The sequence below is a fragment of the Watersipora subatra genome, chromosome 9, assembly GCF_963576615.1.
Source record: "Watersipora subatra chromosome 9, tzWatSuba1.1, whole genome shotgun sequence".
NCBI lineage: Eukaryota > Metazoa > Bryozoa > Gymnolaemata > Cheilostomatida > Watersiporidae > Watersipora > Watersipora subatra.
Window position 1 is genome coordinate 58231960 of NC_088716.1, and position 27086 is coordinate 58259045.

At 36.0% G+C, this 27086-nt stretch overlaps 1 protein-coding gene across 1 annotated transcript; it reads right to left on the minus strand.

The window, feature by feature from the left end:
• Positions 1-2008: 2008 nt before the first annotated feature.
• LOC137404478 (centrosome-associated protein CEP250-like) lies at positions 2009-24124 on the minus strand. Its single transcript, XM_068090699.1, has 11 exons — positions 24072-24124; positions 21993-22180; positions 17313-17509; positions 14876-15059; positions 13349-13555; positions 10387-10521; positions 9269-9404; positions 5421-5619; positions 4256-4377; positions 3628-3842; positions 2009-2337 (listed from the first exon to the last, which is right to left on the minus strand). Exons 2-11 carry the CDS (start codon positions 22176-22178, stop codon positions 2086-2088), a joined length of 1833 nt encoding a protein of 610 aa, XP_067946800.1. The 5' UTR covers positions 22179-22180; positions 24072-24124; the 3' UTR covers positions 2009-2085.
• Between the last annotated feature and the right edge of the window lie 2962 nt (positions 24125-27086).

Consider the following 27086-nt stretch of genomic DNA (forward strand, 5'->3'; position numbering starts at 1 on the left):
AACCAATGATATACAACCACCACTGGGGGCTGTATATCATTGCTTAAACAGACCTCCTACTAGTTTGCTGCATTTGCTCAAAACTTGGAATGAGGTTTCTTGTCTCCCATAAACCACTTCACATAAATTAGTTTCTGCTTGATTTCTATACAGTCTTTTCATATTTATTTTATTGATGGTGCTCGGTCTTGAGTTGCATTCATAGACCTATTAACTATATACTATTAACTGTATAGTTAATAGTATATAGTTAATAGGTCTATGGTTGCAGTCAACATTCCTTTATTTTCCTTTTTTAAATGTTCATCCTTAATTCACTTGAATGCTTTTTCTTGATTTGTCTGCGCCTCAAGTTTGAGATACTTTCTATAGAAAGATTTCTTTGCCTTGCTCACTTTGTTCACTGTAAATGTTAATATTCGATTTAATACTTTTGCCAAAATTTTTGCAGTCTTTATTTTTTGACTGGAATAATTTTTCACATTGTCCATATACTGCAGCTGGAATAACTCACCCTGCTGAAATTAGTCCCCTTTCTCCTTTATCTCAATGCATGTACAATCTGGCCACATAGGCTCATAGATGTAGAGTGTAACACCTTTATCAAAGTCAGGGCCTTTTCTCTTCTCTATATTTGTAATTCTCAACTTGTCGTATGCTTAGTTAAGAACTCAGAGAGTATCTAGAGCCAGCCAAAACATGTATATTGATCATTTATTGATCACATTTATATTTGAGTTCGTAATAAGCTAAACTTTTCAATGTTATTTTTGATCATCGATTTCCGCTACTTCTGTACATTCACGTCACACACTCGTAGCACTTACAGATACTAATAGTTGCGCTCCCTTGAATCTTTTATAGTCAGTCCATCAGGCAGCCATATCCCAATATCATCTTAGCTCTCTCTTATTTTTATGGTGGACATTGTATGCTTCTATAAACTGTATGTACTTCATTCTATCATCATAATAATATGTAGAACTATTACTATTATCATCATCATTTATAGAGTTTTCGTTACTGTTATTCATGCATGCACTTCATTAAAAATTGAGTTTTAAAACCTTCAAGATGTTCAAATATTGTATAATAATAATAACAATAATAATAATAATAATTGTATAATAATAATAATATAATAATAACTTGTATGCATGTACTCTCACACTCTCGGTTTTCACAAGTCAGGTTTTCCCATTCTGTAGTTCTAAATGTAGCTACAACGATACTTTAAGACAAGTTAGCATTGCCATAAATCTTTGGCAGACTTCTCCAAGAGGCAGTCGGAGTTGACTTTCAAACTTATTTAATTACGGTGCTGTACTTATTGCCAAAACTTAAGTTTTTAATCTTTCTAGCAGCGCAAATTTGCTGAGCAAAGCTACACGTGCACCTGTGACCAATCATTTTGTTGAATGTTTCAAAATGAATTGTATTTTAAACAAAGATTAGGCACAGCCAAGATAGAGGTCAACTGTATAAAATAAACATCTTGGACACCTGCTAAAAATTTCAGGCACCTGCTAAACATCTCAAAAATATGCTCTCGGTTCAAGTTAATGGAATTGATGCACTCTTTGAAACTTTGATGACATATTATATGACTCCAAACTATAACGTAACTTAATAAAACCAGTAGAAAAGATAATTGAATATTTGAAAGATTTAAATATGCCACCAAAACAGCCACACATCCTCGCATATATGTTGAGCAAATTTACGAAAGTTGCTACATTATAAAATGGAATGAATACAATAAACGAAAAAATAAAACGTTTGTCAAACTTACTTAAAAATGTTTGCTTTGCAAAATTTGGCAAGTAGTGAATACGAAATGCTTGAGCAGAACTGGTTGCTTGCTGATTGGTTGATTTATTGATCGTATGCCTAAATAGAACGAAACTGTTGTGTTAAGTATTTTACCACAAAATCCTAAAATCTTATTTAAAAGCTAATTTAAATTTTTCTAAATTTAATTTAGCTTTTAAATTTAATTAAATTTTTTTACAAAGCTTTAAACTAAAATTTAACTGAAGAGATGTAAGCTGGTTCAATGCTGGTAGTCTCCAATAATCCTATAGATTAAGCTCGCACACGCGGGACTGAAGACTTTGCTATTGGTGGAAGTGCAGGAGTTTGAGAGGCTTTCTTGCTGTGACGTAGGTGATCGTATCTCGACACTTGCTGGTAGTAAGGTACTAGGCTCGCTTCAAGGAATGTTGGAAATCGTTCTACTACAGGAGTCTTTGCCCTAGGAGGGTGAACAACCGTCTCTAGCGCTGCCAGGATATCATATTCGCCCATTTTTCTAAGCACTGGCAAGAGATCAGATGCCTAAAACAGCATAACAGTGATGAAGACTATTTGAAGTTGAACCAAATATGGTGGTAGAAAAAGGGTTGAAGTCTCAGCAGTTAGAAAATCAAACTTTTAGTTCTCATAACTAAAAGCACTTGAACAATACTTGCTTATCATGTGCAAGCAAACTGCATCGACTTTATATTCAAATAAGATGTACATGTATATATTATAGGCTATGAACTTTGGTGAACTTTTAAATTCACATTCTAACAGTTGGCAAGTCTTGGCATACAAAACCATATGGATTAAGCGTTTGGAAATCATTTGTTGTTTTTAGATCTTCCTAAAAGCCAACGACAGCAGTTTGTGTTGTTGTTTTGTTGATTTGCGCAATTAACACTGTGAAGCCCTGTCTCGTATATACAAGCAGGTCACTGATACTAGACTATATTACAGACTTTTATCAACTGTGAAAGTACTTAGAATAGCACAATTCCTTTTCAAGTAAATATCATTTTAATGGTTTAAGCTTGTAAAAACAATAGAAAAAATCAAAGAGAATGAATATGTCTTCTTTCACACTTTCAAAGAAGGGATGTTTTAGAGGTAACTGAGGAAACATAATGGCTACAGTACACTGAGTCTGATAGAGTGTATACTTGTTATGTACACCGAGTCTGATAGAGCGTATACTTGTTATGTACACTGAGTCTGATAGAGTGTATACTTGTTATGTACACCGAGTCTGATGGAGTGTATACTTGTTATGTACACCGAGTCTGATAGAGTGTATACTTGTTATGTACACTGAGTCTGATAGAGTGTATACTTGTTATGTACACCGAGTCTGATAGAGTGTATACTTGTTATGGCGAGAAAACCAGTTAGTTTTAGTGTCAAACTCTTATTGCTGATGAGGAGGAGCTTTTTAGCTTTGTGTGTTTCTCAGTCTTCGTTACCAAGAATATCAATCAGTGCGTCATTAAAAACTAAAGTTGTGTCAGCCATTTTTCATTTCTCAGCTAGATTTAGATACACGCAGTATTTTTCAGGTAAGTTCTAAACAATTAGAAAGCTGAGCAACTTGAAACTTTGAAATTATATTAAACGTATTAGACTTTAAACAGCCCACTTTTCGTAACTCTGCCTAAACCGGATGTGGAGGAAAACAAAATGAACCTACGCAACCGCGTTTTCTTGTGCGAAGGATCAACATATTGAATTACCCTGGGCACATGAATTAAAGTGTTAGCCCTTCTAAATAACAAACAGGAAGATGTAAAATACAAGAGAATATTGCTATTGGCAGAAAGAGAAACTTACTTTTGCTCTAGTGTGGAAGCGGCGCCACCTATCCAAACTTTTTCTAATTTCTTTGTTAATAGAATCTCTCACGCATTCCGATTGTATGCGGACTATGTCTTCTTCGATGGTTCGACTTCCTCTCTCCGGGTAGAATGGCAAATCTCTGTACATTTGTACCCACTTGAGGCCAAGAGTTTGAGAGAGAAGGTCAAACACTTTGTCTAACACATCATCTGCATAAATCCAAAACCTTTTATAAGCAACTGCCCTAGTCCTACCTACTGTTACAGGAATGCCTACCGCTCCAGTTATGATGTGCTAAATGTTAACTTGGCTGTCTGCCGTGATGGTCAGATTGCGAGAGACTAAACTTACCAGCTGTGAAGTGTTTAAAGTTTAACCTTTCTATGTCACTTTCATAGCATAATTTGGAAACCATTTTGGTTCAAAATAAAATTATTGCTAATAAAGTATAAAAAAAAACTTCCAAATAAAGTTGAAAACAAATTCCATTTAAACCGCCTAGAATAATCTATTTATTAGTTACATTACAATCTAAAATAACCATGATAGATTACCACTATATGCGAGTTTACCACAACTATAGTGGGTCTGTTTCGTGCATTGTGATTAGCAGATGTTATACCTGGAGTAGACTGAAGGTTTAAACCGTGAGAGCGAGACATGCCTAGCGCCTCTCTCCGTCTGGGAAGCTCGAGAAATATTTGCTGCGCTGTATCAGGGGTGTCGAGGTACTGTACCATATACCTGCAACAGAAGAATGTTGATTTTTCTTTTACAACGAGTTTGCTCTCCGCTAAGCTCCGTACATCCTACCTGGCATTTAACAACCAAACTCACTTTGTTAAAAAAAATATTTTGGCAGCTTTTCATTGCTAGTAGATTCTAAACTGCCCGAGTAATTAGTCAAAATTTAAATTGTCCTTGTTTAATTTTGTAATTTAGTAATTCTGTTTAATTTAAAACAGGCTGGTCTGCTACGTTTCGTAATACAAACTAATAAACTATTAACTAATTTTTGGATTAGTTTGTTACAGGAAACAATAAAAAAGAGTGCAACGCCTACTAAGTCCGGTCTACCAAGCAACAAGTTGTTTCATTTTGAACCATTTTTGATTTTTTTTTGGTAAAGTCTTTTAACAATGTGTCATAAACTCAGCTGGATTCTTGTTATAGCATGCAATTATTGTAATTCTAATTTAGCACAAGAGACAGTCAGACAGACCAGACAGTCTAGTTGCACATAAACAAAAATGTATTCAAATAACTGGACAAAAAATTCAAAACACAAATCTATAAAAATTTAATGCCTATTATGACGTATTTAAAAATTTGTGGTTTTTTAACAAAAAGTAGTTATTGATAGATTTTACCGATTTTGTGCGATTTTGATATACAATGTATACTGACTTAGAAAATTCATGAATCACTTATAACTGGTCAACAATAGCTGTATAAAAGGTTCACTCCTCCATTAAGACAACACTTTTTTATCGGGCATCCAAATAGAGCTAGTGAATACAAAGATGATTATTTTAAGCCTAGTACCTTTACAACTACTAGATATGAAGAACAAAATAACAAGCACAAAACGTATAGCTTGCGTTATCGACATTAATCACTGCTCATGTTGCAAAATGTTTAGGCCAGCATTTGGATAAAATATATTATCAGATTATTGACTAGTGTACACGCGGTGTAAGGTGTGACACCCAGTTGCATGGCCGATAGAATTTTGTTTACTAACAATTACATTCATATAACATAAACATTGACATCTCAGCACTCACTTTATGTGTTCTATTGTATGAGTATTCTGGTGCAGTTCCTTAGAGGTTGATAGATAACTGCGATCTAATAATTTGACATGTCTATTTAGCTGCTCATAGTTCAAGGTCAACTTTTGATAATGTTGCTGCTTCTCGGTTAGTTGTGTCAGCTTCAACTTGATGAGATTTAGTTCCTTGTGGATATCTTGCAAGATCCTCCCTATAAACATGAGCAGGGACAGGTAACTCCAATAACCACACTGACACTACTTACGCTAATACTTCTAACACTGATACTACTCATACTGATACTACTCACACTGATACTATACTCACACTGATGCTACTCACACTGATACTACTCACACTGATACTACTCACACTGATGCTACTCACACCGATACTACTCACACTGATACTACTCACACTGATACTACTCACACTGATGCTACTCACACCGATACTACTCACACTGATACTACTCACACTGATACTACTCACACTGATACTACTCACACTGATACTACTCACACTGATGCTACTCACACTGATACTACTCATACTAATACTACTCACACTGATACTACTCACACTGATGCTACTCACACCAATACTACTCACACTGATACTACTCACACTGATACTACTCACACTGATGCTACTCACACCGATACTACTCACACTGATACTACTCACACTGATACTACTCACACTGATACTACTCACACTGATACTATACTCACACTGATGCTACTCACACTGATACTACTCACACTGATACTACTCACACTGATACTACTCACACTGATGCTACTCACACTGATGCTACTCACACTGATACTACTCACACTGATACTATACTCACACTGATGTTACTCACACTGATACTACTCACACTGATACTACTCACACCGATACTACTCACGCCGATACTGCTCACACCGATACTACTCACACTGATATTACTCACACTGATACTACTCACACTGATACTACTCACACTGATACTACTCACACTGATGCTACTCACACTGATACTACTCACACTAATACTACTCCCACTGATACTGCTCACACTGATACTACTCACACTGATACTACTCACACTGAGAATGCTCATACCGATACTACTCACACTGATACTACTCACACCGATACTACTCACACTGATATTACTCACACTGATGCTACTCACACTGATGCTACTCACACCGATACTACTCACACTGATGCTACTCACACTGATGCTACTCGCACTGATACTACTCACACTGAGAATGCTCATACCGATACTACTCACACTGATACTACTCACACCGATACTACTCACACTAATACTAATCACATTGGTCCTACTTGCATAGCCCTACTTAGAATAGTCTGCTTCAACCGCAGTACTCCACAATGTTCTACTGATACCAGTAATAGTGTTACTACTATTTCAAATGCTACATGTACGAGCAATAAACTATTAATACTTATACATCCGTGTACATGTATTTATTACTGCCTGGCTACCAAAACTGCTTGTTATTACTAGCAATAATAGTTAGCTACAAACTAATATCAACTATATGTATAAATTATATATATAATTTCATTCACCTTTCATTTATCTAGTTATAGCAATCAAAATTTAGGAACAAAAAATCAGCTGTGCCCTAAAATTGAGCTTTAAACCACCAGGTCTGCAGACAGGCGAGCTAACCACTACTTTGTGCTGTATTTGTCATACTATGGAATAATTGTGCTCATATTTATGCAGCACTCGCAAAAATACTAATGGGTACTATTAGCATACATGAAGGTCATGATTGCCTGAGAGATCATGATGCATAATGCACCGATTATAAGCACAATTACAAAAGCAGAACAGGAATTACTGAAAAAAAACCAGAAAGAAACAGAATTATCTGCAGAACGGGGGCTTCGAGTTAAGATCCAGTGCAATAAGGTTTTTTTGTTCCCAAAACTATAGCGCTATAAATGGACATGAATTTCTGACACTCACAGCTATATACAGTGAAACTTGGATAACTCAAACTTCAAGGGACCGAGCAAAAGTGTTCGAATTATCAGAGTGTTCAAGTTATCAGAGCACTGTCACAAGTCCATGTATTTACTTATTTATTAGTAGATACATGAACATATACAAACTATAATATAAATCAAAAGCACAAATGGCTTGTTTCAAATTAAATGCTTCTAATGTAAAGTTTAAAACGTTTTTATCAAAAATTATAAATTTTTCTATCACTTGAGATTGGTTTGTTGTTTGAGGTGATGTTATTGCCAGGACGTTTTTTAGATTGACATTGGCAAAACTTGATCGTTGCTGAAATGCTCAAAGAAAAGACATCTTTTTCTTTTGAGCGTTTTACCCACGATCAATTTCGCCGATCTTTCTTGAAGTTTTTGCAAAGATTACCTTACTTTACCTGGGACTCGTTAAGAGCAACACTCCGAGGCAATTCAGTTAAAAGTTTTACGAGGTTTTACGGTACATTGTATATCACTCACGCTTTTTGAATGGATACTTATTGAATGTACACACGTATTTTGTGTTTAGGCCAAACGATGAATAGTTTTTTTTAGCTAAGACAACGTATACGTTTAATTACAATTTTTAAGACGTTTTAAACATTCAACATTCCGACGTTAATTCAACACGGAATCAACGTCGGAAAACTATTCATCACGGGCTAGCCGGGTCACGCACTCAAGGATTTTCGCCACGCAAATACAAAACAAAAACAACATGCTGTTTTTGTTTTGTATGTGCGTGGCGAAAATCCTTGCGCCCGTGACCCGGCTAGTCCGTGCTATTCATCGTATAGCAGTATAAATCAAATTTCACCAAACCTTTAGAACAGTCGTTGACAAAAATATTTTGCCGATGGAGGTAATAACGACGCTTATGAATTACGAAAAGTTGAGGTTTACCTCTATGGCTTGGAATAAAGTGATTTTCTAAAGCGATAGCAACCGTTTCGGTAGCCGTTGGGCAAAAAACAGTTCGTTATAACGGTGTTGAGTTCGAGTTATATAGAGCCATTTATCATTGCGTGGGAACGGACCAAGCAAATCCAGTCGAGTTAACCATGTGTTCGCTATATCCGAGGGCGAGTTATCCATGTTTCACTGTATATATATATATAGATATAGCATAAACTTATAGTACACACAGAAGTAACAAAACACTTTCATTTAAAAGTTAGAATGGTATATGTTGATTAAAAATAGATTTTCCATGTAACAACTTTATTATTACTCGTGCAACGGCGAGAATTCAGCTAGTATTATACATATATGTATTATTAGTCTTCGAGATGTTTAGGCACCTCTCAAATATGGTAACCATGGCAAGAGAACCATGCATTCAATTTGCAACTATTCAAGTTTCGTAAAGCAATGCTAACTTGTTCATTTTTTATTAGCTTTATTATTATTGCTATTTCATTTTTTTGTATTTGAAGTTAAATTATGGTTGATAGTCATAATTAACTCATAATTAATTCATTTTTTATTAGCTTTATTATTATTGCTATTTCATTTTTTTGTATTTGAAGTTAAATTATGGTTGATAGTCATAATTAACTATCGATTAATTTGTGGATATAAAAATACAAAGTAGCAGCATGATAAAAATTAAGGACAGTTTGCACTGAATGTAAAGCCTAGTGTCCTTGACCTTTTGTGCATTTAGCTAGTGTGTGTATGTTTTCAAGTGTCTAGGCTAACTAAACAGCCAAAATTATTATTTTTAGACTTTGAACAAGCCTCTATTCAACATCTTCAAATGAGTGACTGTGAAATTGCTCGTGCTATCTTATTCTTGCCATAAACAGGTAAGTTTGGAATTGTCTCACCTTCCAACTTCACTTCTTCCACTAGCTTATTCAGAGTATCGAGTTCAGAGAGGGTGGCAGTCTTAGGATTGGTTGTGCGTTTCACCTCAGCCAATCGAAATTCTTTGATATCAAAGTCTAGTCTAAACTCTGCAACCTGATGACAGAATGAAAATGTTTTGTTGTTAATAAGAGTTGACATGCTAATATGCGGGAACAGTTGCGATATGGAAATAGCTAATAACATCGTATCCTTTATACCATTCAAAAAGGAAATAACACAGCATGTTTAGCAGATAGAATGCGATGTTATACGGTGTTGTCTTCACAACTAACCTTAAAAAAACGTATCGCTTATAGGGTGTACAGGGATGTGAGTATCAAACCAGCAGTTTGATATTGACTTTTATAAGTACAATTTAGCCCTTGCTGTCTTAGCTATAAAGCAGTGATTCTTAATCTGAGTTTGGTTGAACCTGTAGGTTCTGTGAGCCAGTCACATGGGTTTTGTGGAGGCCTCTTGAAAGCACCAGCAGAAGTCACACCAATTTACAATGTCTTATTTATATGTCTTTATGGAAAGATACGTAATTTGTTGTGAGTTCACTCGTTGTATTGCTTTTGTTCTTTGACCACAGTGATTTCAATGCACAGTTCATTTTGAACACCAGTAAAACATATACCTATGTCTTGAATGTAAAAAAAATCATATTTTATTTTTCAATAAAGGTAGGTTTGGTGAAAGTGCATATGAAACTGGTTGGGCTTGGTACGGGCAAGGAAGTTAAGAGCCACTGTTATAAAGCAACTTTCCTTTCTGGGAAAGAGAGTACAACTTTTTATGGTTTGTAAAGATTAAACTTATCATGCTAACTTTTAAATTATGGCTGATCAACCCAGCATAACTCTTTTATTTTTCAAGTCAGGTTTGTAATAACAAGTAATTGCTAGACATTGAGATACTAAACAAAATGATAACATTCATAACAGTTTTATAGGCTATTAAACTAATTTTGAAGTTGAACTAAAACTAGTGTTATAAAGGACTGAAGTCTCAGCACCTAGAGACATAATCTTGCCAATAGTGACAAACTCAGAGAAACATTGTTCACTCTCCAATAGGCTATAATTGGGCTCACCCGTGCCAAGAGGCTCTCCTGGCGCACGATCAACTCCATCTCCTTGCTTTGCAGAACTGCCTGTTCTGATTTTTGATTGTCAAGTTCCGTTCCTAGTGTTGTGAGTCTGTAGTGTTGCTTGTTGTATTCATCTTGCTCTTTCATAGCCTGCAGGTGAGCGTGAGAGGGATATCAAAAGCTACTAACAGGTGAAAGTTTATTGTAACAAACTCTTGCTCTAGCAGGTTTTAACTGATACTATGAAGCACTGACTAATTCTATATTGTGTTATGATGCAATAGTACAAGTTATTAGTAAACATGATAATTTTGTAATCAAAAACTAATGCATGCACTGTTGTAGAACCAAAGTACAGTTAACATCTTAGCACCTGATTGGATGATTCTGTTAGTGATAACCACAAATCTTAAATGTTGACTTGCAACAAAATTCACATTACAGTTATTTGATATCAAAAGATTCACCATATCTTACTCTGTTGTGTTGTAGGTGCAAAATATGTTGGAATGTGATTACAAGCTCTTAAAAGCTAAAAAACGATCAGTTAATCGCAGCCACACGAAACCGCCGTAGTTTGGATTCTCTTTCCAAAACGGCTCAAATGTGATGTAGTTGTAGATGGTTTTGTTTACACTTTCATGCAATCTCATTCGTCAAAATATTTTCACAAATATACTTCACCCATTCAATAAAACCATGTCTATTGTTTTTACGTGTCTGTATTATCGTCATTGTAATGCTGTCACTTTTAGCAGTGATGTCATAAACTAGTGCTTCGATAAGTTTTATATTGAGCTTTTTATTGGCCTTTCAATACACGTGAGAACATCACGTGACAAGACAATAACCGAACTGTAATGACTATGTCAGATAAATAAACAGATTCCAATCTACGGCGGCTTTTCGTTTTTGAGCTTTTAAGAGCTTGTAATCACATTTCCACATATTTGGCTTCTACAACACAACAGAGTAAGACATGGTGAATCTTTTGATACCAAATAAATGTAATGTGAATTTTGTTGCAAGTCAACCTCTAATATCTTATTGGATAATTCTTTTAATTACCAAAACACGTCTTAACATGTTATTGGACAGCTCTGTTAGAGATAAGCATATATTTTAGCATCTTATAGGATAATTCAGTTAATGATAAGTGCAAGTATTTACTTCTCATTGGCTATTTTTGTTAATGATGGGCAGACTGTTTATTTCATAAAAGTTTATATACATGATAAACCTTCTGTGGCAATCGTTATATTGGCGACTTGTAGAAACCGAAAAGGAACCACGAAAATATATGCTTTGCGCTTAGTAATAATTGAGAGGTTACAATAAATCAGGCTTAGCAATCTCTTACACTGCTATATGTAGAATTATTGGAGTTGATGCTGATTGGATCATATCATTGAGCAAACGATATGAACAAAAAAAGTTTTTTATCACAAATGGGCTGTCAACTAGATCACCTGACTGGGCGCCACATAATGGGTAACTTCGTAGGCACTACTGAGGCTAGCGAATTCAGAAGGGATCGTCTTGTGATTAGCGCACAGTAGGAGTTTTTCTCTTTTTATTCAACTTCATATGCCTCGCAACTCAAGCTATTGACTACAGCATGCAACTTAGCCTCGTTAGATTCTACTGACACAATAGTGGGGCTAAAAAATAGTTAACTCAGCGAACATCCACTCTTATACCTTAAGAACCCTATCCTACTTTAACAGCGCTCAAAATAACTTTCATTGCTGAAAGTGAACATACAAAAATATTATAACCAGTTTGAATATCGCGTAAAACATTTCCTAAATAATAATAAAACATTAACTAGCTCATCAAAGATTTTCTCGTCAATTTTGCTGTAAAATCTAACGCTTTTTAAAAATATTAAATAAAAACTTGAAATGTTTTCAAATCCGCAATGTTAAAAATCGTAGTAAATTTGAACACCGAGTCGAGTACACAAAGTTGTTTGTTATACACTTTAGAATAGAAACTTAGAGAACTCTGCGTAAACCGACTTATATAGCTAAAATAAAATTTTTATTTGCTTTTTAAAATACTATAGCCATACTCAGTCATAAATTTCACCATTAAAATCTGCCCAAAAACTTTAAACAATGTTAAGAAACTTGCTTATGGTTGTCAGCGTGTCACAAACTGTAAAAATGTCAAGTTAACCTGATCTGTTATTTGCGTACAGAAATCAGACCCACAACCTAGGGCTTTTACAATGTTAATCATTTTATTAATAGTTGCATTTACAATTTCTGTTATTCTATTTGTGTAAGATTTTACTGTTGCATGCCAGAGATCTGGCATGATATCTAGGGTATGAATTGTAAGGATTGGGAGGCAACAACCGAAATTAAAACTTTCATTTTTTTCTAGTTGAACTCGTTTAAAAGTATATAGCAAGGCTTCCGACTCTATTAGGTTTTTGACAAAACTAAGCAGTCCGGTTGCACCAGACTTTGCTACTGGCTAGTGCGCTGACTTGCTGACTGGCGCATGACATGCTATTCTAGCCTTTGCTTCAAGTTATTGGGCAAAGGAGCCATGAAACAAAAAGCGATTACATCAGCTTTATGCATGAATGCTCGGTTTTACTTTGATGTTTCCAATCCAAACAAACAAATCAAATCTCTTTTGAAAAGCCTCTTTGGTATGTGAAAATAATTGCTGCTCCAATTGCTGCTTTGTATAAAAGAAAATCAGACAACAATCAAGGTCAACCACTTCAATAACTGCGATTGAAAAATAGATGACCGAAAATGCTTCGCATTACTTTATTTCGTTTTCATGAATGTGAAGCCGGGTTGAATGAACTTCAAAGGATTTTAAAGTTTTGCGAATTATATTAACTTGCAGTCTGTGATGACTGGTTTGTGATAAGTGTACTAACCATATAAGTGATTATCTTTGTAAGACAACCCAGGTGAAGCCTAGGAGCATGCTTTAAGACTTTTCTCCTTACCTTTTGTTGCAAAGAGCTTTTGGTATCCTGTAGATCATTTGCTTCACTCTCAAGAAAGAATTTGTATTCATTAGACACAACCAGCCAATCTTCTTCACACCGCATGGCTTCTCTCAGGCACTCACACGCTTCATGAAAGGCAAACACGAAAGGACAGTCTTCCGCTTCCAGTTTCATTGCTAGCTCTCTCGTACCCTATACAGAAGTAATAGCTGTGCAAGAGTCAATTTCACACGATGATTTTACTAAAGGATTTAAAAAGACTGACCTAACAATTCTAAAGAGTACATTTGTGAGAAATCTACTGAGACAATATTGTGATTTTATGTTTTTAGTTCATCTTACAAAAACTGGCTATTTTGTTGTCAACAAATAGGCAGCTATATCGAAAATTTAAGTTGGCGAGCATATTGCCTACAGAAGTTAAGTTTTCCATCTCCATAAACATGGACGAGTTTCCTTTTAAATCGTAAGATACACGCTGGTTTGTTAAACTATATAATTTCAAAAATAATTAAATTTAAAAATAATAGCTTGTCAATGCATCCTAAAAATTTTTGGTACACTGCTTATTATAAATAGAGACAGAAAAAACAGATATTAGTGTTATAATAGTGGTTGGCCAGCCAATTTTATAGCTAATAAAACAGGAGTGGAATAGGCTGCACAGGAGCCTATCATAAAGGCTCGTAGACCAGCCTATGTACTGACAACAAAATAGACCAGCCTGCTACATTTTGTAATAAATAGGTTATAATGCATTTTTACACTGGCTAACTAATACGGAGTTAAAAGCATTGCATAGGTTACAATTTTCTCGGAGTTAGATTAGATTCTGGGTAGTAAATTACAAAATAATCAGAAATTAGGACAGAGTTATCTGTGTTGGCGCAGTGACCTCAAAATTACCCGTTAGTTTTTTTAAACTTTCTCTACTCTGCACTCCGATTTGCAGAGTAGTCTTTTATGTTTTTAATACAATTTGAAAGTAAATATTTGGGTTAAAATTATCATACTTTGTCCCTTACTGCTCTCAATCATTAATATGGAAAACATAATAATTATAATTATAGACAGTAGATAATGTAGTACTTACTATTCTGTGTTAAACAGTGGCTAATGTAGTACTAACTATTCAGTGATAGACAGTGGCTAATGTAGTACTTACTATTCAGTGATGAACAGTGGCTAATGTAGTACTTACTATTCAGTGATAGACAGTGGCTAATATAGTACTTACTATTCAGTGATGAACAGTGGCTAATAGAGTACTTACTATTCAGTGATTGACAGTGGCTAATGTAGTACTTACTATTCAGGGATAGACAATGATTATTGTAGTACTTACTACTCAGTATTGCTAGCTCAAATGCCATGAAAAGGTAAGTTTTCAAGTTGTTTTGCGCATAGCAAATGGGTAAGAGTGGACATACATCTACTCCTGCTCCCTTTCACATAGCATCCTCACCCCTTACAGGCTTACATGAATAGCTCAACATTATTAAAATATCCAACCTGGCTCATCTCATCCATGTACATTTGGCCCTTCTGAAATTTTTCATACAGTTGACAGACATGGTCTAGATATTTCTTGATGTCAGCTGTCATTGTCTTGTACTTTAGCTCATAGTCTTTGGCAGTCTGGATGTGTGGGTCTGTAGAAGGGTTATACAGAGGAGGGCAATATAGCCTTAGGTACCTGGTCATAAAAAATAAAGATTGCTGGCAATATCAATAACCTCGTGCGCTAAGGTGAATAGAATTTGTCCCTCAAGTTGTGTATATAAGTGAGTGTAAACTGCACATCTACAGTACTGACTACCCCAACATTATTCACAGACAATCGACCTGTTCTATAATACAATAATGCTGTAGTACAATAAATCTGTAGTACCATAATTTCAAGTGATCGCGAGGTTCACATCCATAGATGATACTGCATGACAATTTTTGTTTGCACTTAGTTTGGCTTGCTAACAGTCAAACAGTCTAACCGTAACAGTTGACTTTTGAACAGTCGAACAGTCGAACAGCCGAACAGTCGAACCTCATTGTATGAAGTTCATCTGATCCAAACTATCTTTTGTGCTTTTCAACACCATCACATGCTGGAGGGAAAATTTTTATAACAGTATGCTGTAGCCACATGTATATTAACTAGGGTTTAGGTCCTTTAACGGCTCAAAATCTGACCAGCAATATTTTAAAAATAACATGTTAGCAGTTGTTTTAAATGAGCCAACTTTCACGCAATCATAAAATTTTGTACATGCAATTAATAGGACGACTAAAATGTTAGCCAATATGAAGTTGGAAACCATAATATTCAGTTTAGTGCACTTATGTCCCAACCATAGAGTTATCATGAAGATAACTCTATGGTCCCAACTTACTTAACTGCTTGGCCACATTCCGAAGCCTTTTTCTGGGTTCAATAAAATTCATCTTATTAAACTGACAGTCTATCTAACTGAGCTAGTACACTACCGACTCATCAATTCAAACAATTGGATTAATACTTATCATCTCTGCATTCTCAAGAGTTTTCTGTTATGTTACTAAAGTATAACTATTGCTTTCTAGCAACGACGCTGTAAAAATTCCATAACTGTTGCTGTATGATACTAACATAATTCAGTGTTAAATATATTGTTTTGAAGACGAACATACACTATTACTAAAATTATTTTTATTTAGCTATGTAGTGGATAACCGTGCATGTATTCTCTAAGTTACCATTCACAAAGGATACTGTTTGATTGATCGATGTACAGACTTCTTTCTAACACTTTTTAGATCAGTTATGTATTTACGTTGTTATCGAAGAGTTGTTAAAAACTCTGCAAGTTTTTCAAATGTAGAAACATTCTTTAAAATAATCAAATTTTATACAAAACTGGTTATAAAGCTTATTGTTGATTTTAGTTTTACTCGCTTAGTTGATCAAACATTAAAATAATAGATGAATTGAAAAAGCAGCGAGAACACAGAGGAGGTTGTCAATATCCAAACTTTTTGATTTTATTATGTTTGTCTGAGCTCACTGCAGTGTTCAAATATTATTCTAAGCAAAATAAAAATCAATTTCCAGTTTAATCACACAAAGCGTACACAGCTATGCATGACTCTCAGCTTTGCTAACATCATTTTCACTCAACTTAAAAGCACCCGTGACAAAGGCTTTCTTTTCATGTTTAGACTGAAAAACATTGATTTTTGAGTGCATATACACAGAACAGCAGTTCATGCATTAGCCAGGAGAGAGATCTACATGTAGTAAATACATAAATTCTTCAAACTTTCAACAACTTCAAAGCATAAAATTCCCACTAAATATTTCATAGTCACTGCTTTAATCGAGTGTTAAGAAAAGGAGAATTATAAAAACAAAACAATAAACAAGTACAGTCGAACTCATGGCATTCTGTTTCTTCGACTAATGTCCTGACTAGCTTAGCTATATCGCCATCTTTCGAAGCCTCAAATTAATCGTGCCTATCAGAAAAAAAATTCCTTGTATAAGGCTAGAACCCGTAAGATTCAGCTTCCAACTTTGGTTGTCCAACCAACTGAGCCAATCAGCAACCCGCTGATGAGTTGGAATAATTATGCGATTGCTTATTCTTTGTGCTTTATGACGATAAAAGTGATTAGATGGATAGACATTAACCAATAGTAATATAGATAACATGAAAATAAATGTGTTACCAAACTATGTAAAACTAAATGCACAACTGAATTAATATTAAATATTAAACTATATTAGTAGAGTAATACTCACAATTAAGGGGTTTTGTCAATTGTGCTGGCAAAGGGGAGAAAAGCTTATACATTGTTTTGATTAAATCTCTGAGTGTAATACCTTTTTATTAGACTTCATGAAGCAACAAAGATGTTTGTCAAAGAGACGAAAAGAAACAATTGCATTCACAAAGGGCGTGCAAGAAAATACCTTAGTACTAGCTGTATTCGATCTATGACCGGCTGTAGGTCAGCAGGCACTGCTTTCCAAGTTTTATCATAGAAGTCTCTAATCTGCTTGATGACAAGGGTTAGGCCGTCATCATCATCGGAAAAAATAGCCCTCGCTGCCAGTCTGTCCAGGTGTATGGGTTCTGTCAGCCAACTCAAGTTTACCTGTTTCATCACCTACGAGTGAAACATACAACATATGCATGAGAATGAAACAATAGTGTTCATCACAAATGTAATGTAAACTTGTATCAGTACGAGATCTCTAAACATAAAGAATCTGCGTTAAGCTTTTGCTTTATATCACATAAAAAATTCCATATATTATAAAGTGTCAAGTCGGTGCAAGTTCTCAAATTTGATTTGATTAACAAACACCAAATAGCTAGCCTTAAAATATCGGTTTCTCATTTGCTGTACTTGGAAGAGAAATAGGGTGTATCTTTATTTGATATACACTATTACCTTCTCAGATTCTCAATGTTCTCAAATGTAATTTAATCTTGTGTCAGTGTTTGGTTTTAAATAAAACTAAAAAATGTGATGAATATCTGTGCTATCCAAACAACTTTCTACATAAGTGTTTCTCTATGCAGCCCCAAACAGATCAGTTTACAATGGTGTTTATATAATAGTTATCAGGTGCATGCGAGAGGAAGCTCTATAATAATATTCATTTACATCTCTGTGAGTTATAATGGTAGAAACTTGTACTACTGACATGGAGAAATCAATAACTTAATTTAACAAATATTTCCTGATGAGTGAGTTAACTTCTTAGCAACAGCGCTGACTGTACTCCAGTCAACGCTGTTGCTAAGAAGCAACAGTCAGTCTGGCTTGTATGACATGCCTAGAGAAACTAAATAATACATAATGATAAATATAGAGAGCAAACAAGTGGTGCAAATAGACTGTAATACTCCGAACTCATTTTAGAAATTTTAGAAATTCACTAATTATTAATATGTACAGTAAATATATAGAATTTTGATGTTTTTACCAGGAGGTGTATGAATTATATATTTAATAAGGGTTTCTAAACCGCTCTATAAAACATTTTCACTTTATGATTGCAACACTGGAACGAATTAAAATTGTATGGCGAGGGTCCACCAGACATATATATTTTGAATTGACAATTGCTATGATGCGGTTAATGCATAAGGTGTCATGCATGATGCTGAACGCACTGCATCATAATAGAAGCATCAACGTGTAAGGACCTTAAGTTCAGCAAGTAGTAGTAGTATATCAACATATAGGAGAAGTTTGGCTCAGCAGGCGGGTGGTAAGAATGTATCAACACTGAAAAAGACCTTAAGTTTATCAGCATTCAGCAGGTCGTAAGTTCAGCAAATGTCAAACTCTAAAAGCTCTAAAATGTTCCACACGGCCTGATTTGCTTTAGTCAGCATTGACTGGTGAAATAAAGTAAAGATCAGAAGATATGCTGACCCGCCACTTTATAACGATGAGGTATAATACAACCAGGTTAAACATACATACACTGTACATGTACTGGTAGGAGTTTAAAGTGAGTGCGCACTGTACTGTTAATAACAATTGAAACATCAAAGCTGAATTGGAGGTTTGTAAGATGAAAACTAAGTGATATTGTTGTTTTAACCCAAAAATACAGTAGTAACTAGTACCACAAATACAGTAGTAACTAGTACCACAAATACAGCAGTAACTAGTACCACAAATACAGTAGTAACTAGTACCACAAATACAGTAGTAACTAGTACCACAAATATAGTAGTAACTAGTATCACAAGTGCAGCAGTAACTAGTACCACAAATACAGTAGTAACTAGTACCACAAATACCGTAGCAACTAGTACCACAAATACAGTAGTAACTAGTACCAAAAATACAGTAGTAACTAGTACCACAAATATAGTAGTAACTAGTATCACAAATACAGCAGTAACTAGTACCACAAATACAGTAGTAACTAGTATCACAAATACAGCAGTAACTAGTACCACAAATACAGTAGTAACTAGTACCACAAATACAGTAGTAACTAGTACCACAAATAAAAATAATGGCATGCTTCTATCATGTAGTGACAATGCTTGGTAGTGTTCTCTAGTAGAGAAACACACCACCACGACTAGGTTTTTTTATAAGCTACCTTGGGTGGTCCTAAAACTTATCAAGGGCTTCTTCTGGAACTGTCAGATTAACCTGAAGGGATACATTTTTGCAACACGTCCAGTCTGACAGAACCAGGTAGCCATTTCACTTGTCCAATGTGCTAAGGACAGAGGTGGATGTTTAACATGCCCACATTGTCAGTGTGGTACACGGGCCTCCAAGTTAAGGCCCAGATCCAAAAGACCCAGCAATTTAGGATTGAAAGCTTGCTGAGAGCTTTTTGTCAGATTGGCATTAAGCAGGGATCGAACCACCAACCCCATGGTTGATAGTCAAAGATGATACCACTAAGCCAGCTTGACACCCAAGTACCTCAAATACAGCAGTAACTAGTACCACAAATACAGTAGTAACTAGTACTACCAATACACTAGTAACTAGTACCGCAAATACAGCGGTAACTAGTGCCACAAATACAGCAGTAACTAGTATCACAAGTACAGCAGTAACTAGTACCACAAATACAGCAGTAACTAGTGCCACAAATGCAGTAGTAACTAGTGCCACAAATACCGTAGTAACTAATGAATGGTTGGGATGCAAGGACCAAGTATTACGGTATCTTGTGATAATGAAATAAAAAACAATCGACAACCAATCATAATAACATCAGTCCTAAAAAAATATTGACGCATTCCAAATAAACTACCTGATAGCGCATTTATTAGGAAATTAGATTTGCTGAGTGCGTTACAGTGACAATATTTGCTTTTGTGTGTTGAGCCACTGATATTATACAGGCTTAGCGGTGAAAAACTGGCACCTGTTTAATTTCTCAAGATCCCTTCATAAACTAGGCTCTTTTTCACCTGAGAGTCTGAGTGTCTTGGACAGCATGTCGACCCTACAAGGTGCTTGAAATTGACTAGAGTAAGACAGCACGCCCTTAGACACAACTTTCATAATTTGATTAGGGTGGAGAGTTGAAAAACTGCCAATGTATACATAGCATATTTGGCACCTGAGTTATTTTTAGCTTCATTGCAAGCATCACTCTACATTTAAACATGGATGCTAAAAACAAGATGATGACCTTGTGAATTGTTAGCAGCAGATGTGCCAAACATACCAAAGATGTAGGTAGACGTTTTATGTTTAACTTGCAACTTCTTTGGCATCATGCTGGCAATTATTTCTTATTCACCACACCTAACTTTAAGGTCTCTGCCAATGCTGGCACTACGCTAGCTTGTCCACAATCAGTGCCATTTCCGTCATTACCTCTCTGACTGCCTCTCTGCCAGCCTACCTGCTGCCGGTTAGCAGTACTCTCATCTTGACCTATAATTGACTATGCTGGTACTTTTACACTGATGATATTAATAAAAAGTGTATACCAGGTGCTTATGATTTTGCTACAACCAGCTTGTGATATCTTTAGATTCCCTCAATGCACCAGCCTTCAAATATAAAAAATATATATATCCTTATCGTACCCTACCCATATCCATCAACTTGAAGTTGTACTCTACATGCCAATTTCCACATTGCTTAACCGACACACACACTACTCCGTATGAACGACCCTCGAGCAGATCCGATAGAATCATTTTTAGCCTAACCAAATGATTTGGCTACAAAGCAAGTGTTTGATTTTGTAGCCAGCAATTGTGTAACTATTTATCAAATCTTCAGAGCGGTTCTTAATGATGGATGAACACTCGTGTGCTCATCCCTGTCAAGGCATCTAATCCGACTGACTCGGTTCTCACATACCTTGGGTGGTACCACAAACAAAACTAAAGCTATGGTAATTTTCCAATGAACTGACTGATGTACAACTAGAAGTTTGTCTTTTTATATCTCGCATACCTCGACCACGTGAACTATATATAAAAAAGTATTTTAAATGCTGTTGCTAGGGGTCACTTTATTCTTAAACCTTTTACCGCTAGCTTTTTACAAAAAAACACAACAATTGCTTGGTGATAAGTTGTTTATGAATAGAACAATTTTTCATAAGTCGACTCCTAACTAACATTGATGTTTTATTTTTGTTTCTGCCAGTCCGTCGGACTGACGTTGCCTAAAAGTCTTTTTTGAAATAACATACTTGATATACAAAATTGATTTTGACATTGATCTTGAGGAGACCTTGTGGATTTGCTCAAATGTCTTGCAAAACTCTCATGGCGTTGTTGAGAATTAGGAAAGTGTAAATGGCAAAAATAACGTAACAACAAGTTATCTTTGCAAACTAAAATAGAAATAACTAAAGGTAATGGAATTAGCATGTTATATGAACTTATAGCTATATTGAATTTATTGGAACACTGGAAAAGTCTACAAATTATGTTCATAAAGAACTGAAAAACGAGCTTGGAAAAGCCTATATTTAGACGCAGCAAAACGCAACAATGTAATTAAATTGAGGTAGTCAATATTACCAATAATCGATGATAACGATAAAAGTTCTAGTGTTGTCAACTCTTTGTCTATCGTAGTGTAATATGCTGTTTTATCTCCCGCCTTTGTGATTAGCCTTAGCTCTCACCTTTGTGATTAGCCTTGCTTTCTTGCCAAGCTCAACCTTTGCATGTTTGCTACCATAAAAGTTCTTCTCTATGGCAGAAAGCTTCTTTTGAGCCAAAACAAGGGCACTGCTGAGAATTGACCTGGCATGTTTGAGAGACTTTGGCGCCCGCCCTTCCAATCCATCGATTGTCAGCTTAGGAGCCATCGCTAAAAACCAATAAATCATTTTGAAATAGGCCTATTGACAGATTATTGCAAATGGAATAGTTGTATGTGCAATAAGATGTCATACCTGCTAGACAGCTTCTGACTTAGTAACCAGACTATATAAGCTATGTTATAATTTTGTAACAAAAGTAAAACATAACTTCAGTCTTCATAACTTCGTTTTTATTGCAAAACAATAGAAATTAAATTCTCAATTCTAGATGACAATTTCCTCTTGAGTGTATACACCTATGATTAGTTTTAGGTAGACAAAACATCCGTGGGCATTCCAGCAGCCACAGTTGTTATGGATAAATATTGAACTTCAGCCAGAGGGCAAGCTAGATTCATTGCCTATAAACTACAACTAATGGTATAAGGAGTTTACAAGTACCTGTGTAACATGTCAACAACTACCTGCATACTGTGTCTAATACTCCCTTCACCATGTGTCAATAACTACCTGCATAATGTGTCTGATACTACCATCACCATGTGTCTACAAGCCCCTGCATACGGTGTCCACTACTGATTACGAACTGTGTTAATGTCTATAGGGCTTTTCTTCAGCCTTTATTTGACAGATAAATCATTGAAATTATTACAATTCTGAACTACTTCCAAACATGTGAGATATGTGCGACTTACATTTTTACCTAGTCTAATCCATTTGTTTTCAGCTTCAAACTAGACTACTCGACTTCTCCTCAGAGCTCATAATGAAGCCAAGGATAGTGTTTAACTTAGCAACTGCCAATCTGTTTGACCAAACAGTCAGTGTCGCCTCAGAGCTTTGCGTTCAATAGATAACTCGATGGCAGCTACGCATGTCATTATATCTATTGTCACGTCCAGCCAATTTGCATAAGCGTGGTCTGCTTGCGGACTGATAGAGTATCTGAGACAAGTGTTTTATTACGCAATATCAGTTTCATAAATATAACAATATCATAAATATTGTGTGTAACATTCGTATGCTGCCTGTGTAGGAGACTTGGAACGAAGCCAAAGTTAGTTTAGTATTTTACAGCTGAGTTAAGCTTTGTTTGCAAATCCACTGCAGAAAACGCTTCAGTTGATCAAATGTGTGACTGCAGTTTTATATCTGATACTAAGAATGCGTTCGCCTGTGTGTTTGAAAGGGTTTGATGATAATGTAAGCTGCAATTGAAACAAATTATATGGCTAATATTCAGTAGGAAATTATATTATATGTTCTGCATGAAACTAGATAGCAGAACTGCGATTTGAAATCATTTAGCACATCTCTTATAATCTTACAAAATACAAAGACAGAACAAGATGAGATTAGTTTCGCCTAGATACAAAATGCATGATTATAAATCTATTTGTCTATCTGTGCAAACAATTATCTGCAGACTCACACAGTGGTTACCTTCAGGTATTTTCTAGTAGCAGCTGAGCTGTACTCGCTGAAATACTTGCATTGACTTGCCCTTATTGCCAATGTTTCCATTGTGCGGGTGGTGTGAACTCGGAGTAGTGCACACATTGAGTTACTGCGCTATAAGTGTTTCAACGGACGTTCGTATGTTGCAGATTAATGCCAGTGCTTTGTTAAAAAAGATAAGAAATTCCGCGCCACTCACAACGGCACACTCCTGTCTCACCTGCATGACATTCTTTTGCTCATCAATCATAAACTTGTGCCGTTTCAATATTTCGCAAGCGTGAAATATTCGATCAAATGTTGCGAGTAAAAGTTGTGAGTTTTTGCAGAAGATTTCTTGCGGAAAAAGTAAACTTGCAGATTAACTGTAGCAAGGAAACATGGTGACTACAGGCGCTTCATGCTACTTTTTCCCTGCCACCAGCTCACCTAGATTCCTAGAGATAGCTTACAAGAACCTAATCTAATAATTAATCCTACCTTAGTTGAGTTCAGTCCGTCGACACTACATCAGCGAGTGGCTATAGTATATCTGCCAGGTCTCTATTGCTGACATATATAACTACCTAGTAACCGCTGCTGACAGCTGATGAATAGACATGGAAGGTGACTAAACATTACGAGGTGTACTTGTTCACTTTGGCACAAAGTCCCAATTGTCCATTGCTCACTAATGCTCTTCACGAATCTGAATGCTTCATTCAAAGCGATCTTTATGTTGTATTGTAGCTGAGCATGTGTTATTATAATACTTCTAAGGTTGTGGCCTTTCAATAAAATTTAATAACGTCTACACCGTTTCACGGCTCACGATCAATCATCGGTTGAGAGACTGGCAGCGATTTATCAGTTTATTGTTGTCGCCTCTGCTGTCTCACCTTTTACCGTCGCCCATTTGCTGCGTACTTTACCCCACTTGGCAAGCTGTTCCATTGTAGAATGCGCTATTCCACAATTAGCGATAAAGGATAATTGATGAGATTAGTTTTTGTGCCCAATTGATTTAACCGATTAAGTTAACAAATGTCTCGGGAGTTGAGTGCGGTTGAACTTAATATGTTTTTAGCCTTTTACTCCTTTCAGAACCAACTTTTTTCTTGGCCAGCTTTTGTCAACTTGGTACACTTTCTGAGCCTCTCTCACACCAAAAGTTACTTTTATCAAATAATTGGCCAAGACAATGCTAAACTGTATATATGTAACAATACAACCATTCCAGCATTATATTATTATCACTAGCATCCTCGCACTTCACACACCATGAGAGATTGTCAGGTGTGGTAGCTATGTGCACAATTACTCCAAAATGCAATAATGCATTGGTGAATGCTGCAGGTGAATGCTGCAAGTTCGAATCCTGAGTGATGCGATCTTTTTCCCAGCATCCAACTCTGGCTTCAGAAAGACGGACAGACGGACAGACGGACCGACGGACAGATAGACAGATGGATAAACAGAGAGAAGATGAACAGGCATTGCTCTTATTATAGTAAACATATAGTAATGATTGTTATATGGAAAGTGTGAAAACTGTACTAATGTTATCTGCATGCAAACAGCTCAGCTCCAAAATACTGCCACATGCCCTAACATAGTTGAGTGAACCGATCTCAGGCGGCATGCCATTTATTTCTGCCTTGTTATGCTGATTTCATTGAGAGCTGGCCTGTGCTTCAAAACAAATAGCAACGCAATGCAGGCTTCTGTTTTATTTGTTGATTTAAAACCTCCTCTAAACAGTGGCTCCTTTTCCGCAAACAATCCAATTAGATATTTTTAGTCATTTTAGTTATTCAATAGATTTATTTAACAGTTTTACGTTATGTCTATGATCCTTGTAATACTGAATGGTTCTTTTTCCCAGAGAGCCAAATACAAGCTTTTTAGAGTATTTTACAGTGAATAAATGTATTGTATGCAGCTTAGAATTAGTATTTAGAAAAAATAAAACTATGACAGCGGCATTGTTTATCCATTTTAAAAAAATGGATATGGGCAGACAACTTTCCATTTATCAAGAGTAGTTTATCATAAAGCAATTTATAAATATGAGATAGAAATGGAAGTGAGTAGAATATGCTAGTTGTTTCTATTTGAATAAATCATTAAATGTATGTTTGGTTTGTAGCTGTCATGTTTGAGACATTTCTTTTTTAAGATGGAAGTAAAAGACAGCATTTAATTGAATGCTGAAAGCTAGTTGCAAAAATTTATTCTTGTGTAGAACATTTGCGGCGATAAGGTTCTTTGACTTTAACCTCAAGCTCTGATTTGAACTTGTAGTATTATAATATAATGGCATGCTTCTGTCATGTAGTGACAGAAGCATGATAGAAACACACAGGTGTGACAGAAACACACCACCAGGACTAGGTTTTTATAAGCTACCTTGGGTGGTCCTAACACTTATCAAGGGCTTCTTCTGGAACTGTCAGAATAACCTGAAGGGATACATTTTGCAACACATCCAGTCTGACAGAGCCAGGTAGCCATTTCACTTGTTCAATGTGCGAAGGACAGAGGTGGATATTTAACGTGCCCACATTGTCAGTGTGGTACACAGGGCCTCCAAGTTAAGGCCTAGATCCAAAAGACCCAGCAATTTAGGGTTGAAAGCTTGCTGAGAGCTTTTTGTCAGATTAGCATTAAGCTGGGCTCGAACCACCAACCGCATGGTTAACAATCAAAGACGATACCACTAAGCCAGCCTGACACCCTGTAGTATTATATGAGGAGTATAAACCATACCTGATATCTATTTTGATAAACCCCACATTGTCATTGATGTGTGTATGTGTATGCGTACGTGTATGCGCATGCATATGCGTATGCGTATGCGTATGCGTATGCGTATGCGTATACGTATGTGTATGCGTATGTGTATGCGTATGTGTATGCGTATGTGTATGCGTCTGTGTATGCGTATGTGTATGCGTATGTGTATGCGTATGCGTATGCGTATGTGTATGCGTATACGTATGTGTATGCGTATGCGTATGCGTATGCGTATGAGTATGCGTATGCGTATGTGAATGCGTATGTGTATGCGTATGTGTATGCGTATGTGTATGCGTATGTGTATGCGTGTGCGTATGTGTATACGTATGTGTATGCGTATGTGTATGTGTATGCGTATGTGTATGCGTATGTGTATGCGTATGCATATGCGTATGTGTATGCGTATGTGAATGCGTATGTGTATGCGTATGTGTATGCGTATGTGTATGCGTATGTGTATGCGTATGTGTATGCGTATGTGTATACGTATGTGTATGCGTATGTGTATGCATATGCGTATGCGTATGCGTATGTGAATGCGTATGTGTATGCGTATGTGTGTGCGTGTTTGTATGCGTATGTGTATGCGTATGTGTATGCGTATGCGTATGTGTATGCATGCGCATATGTGCACGCATGCACGTGTGACTCTGTTAGTTCATGTAAATGCTATTTCCAGCAATTTTAGCCGATTTCATTCAAACTTTGCGCATAAAT

Bases quoted from the DNA above. Each gene is read 5' to 3' on its own strand.
- LOC137404478 (XM_068090699.1), bottom strand. From the start codon at position 22,178: ATGGCTCCTAAGCTGACAATCGATGGATTGGAAGGGCGGGCGCCAAAG. The intron at 4,378-5,420 runs GTGAGTGCTGAG...CTTCTGTTGCAG, and splicing joins CATACAATAGAACACATAAA to GTATATGGTACAGTACCTCG. The intron at 2,338-3,627 runs GTAAGTTTCTCT...ATGCTGTTTTAG, and splicing joins GCTTCCACACTAGAGCAAAA to GCATCTGATCTCTTGCCAGT.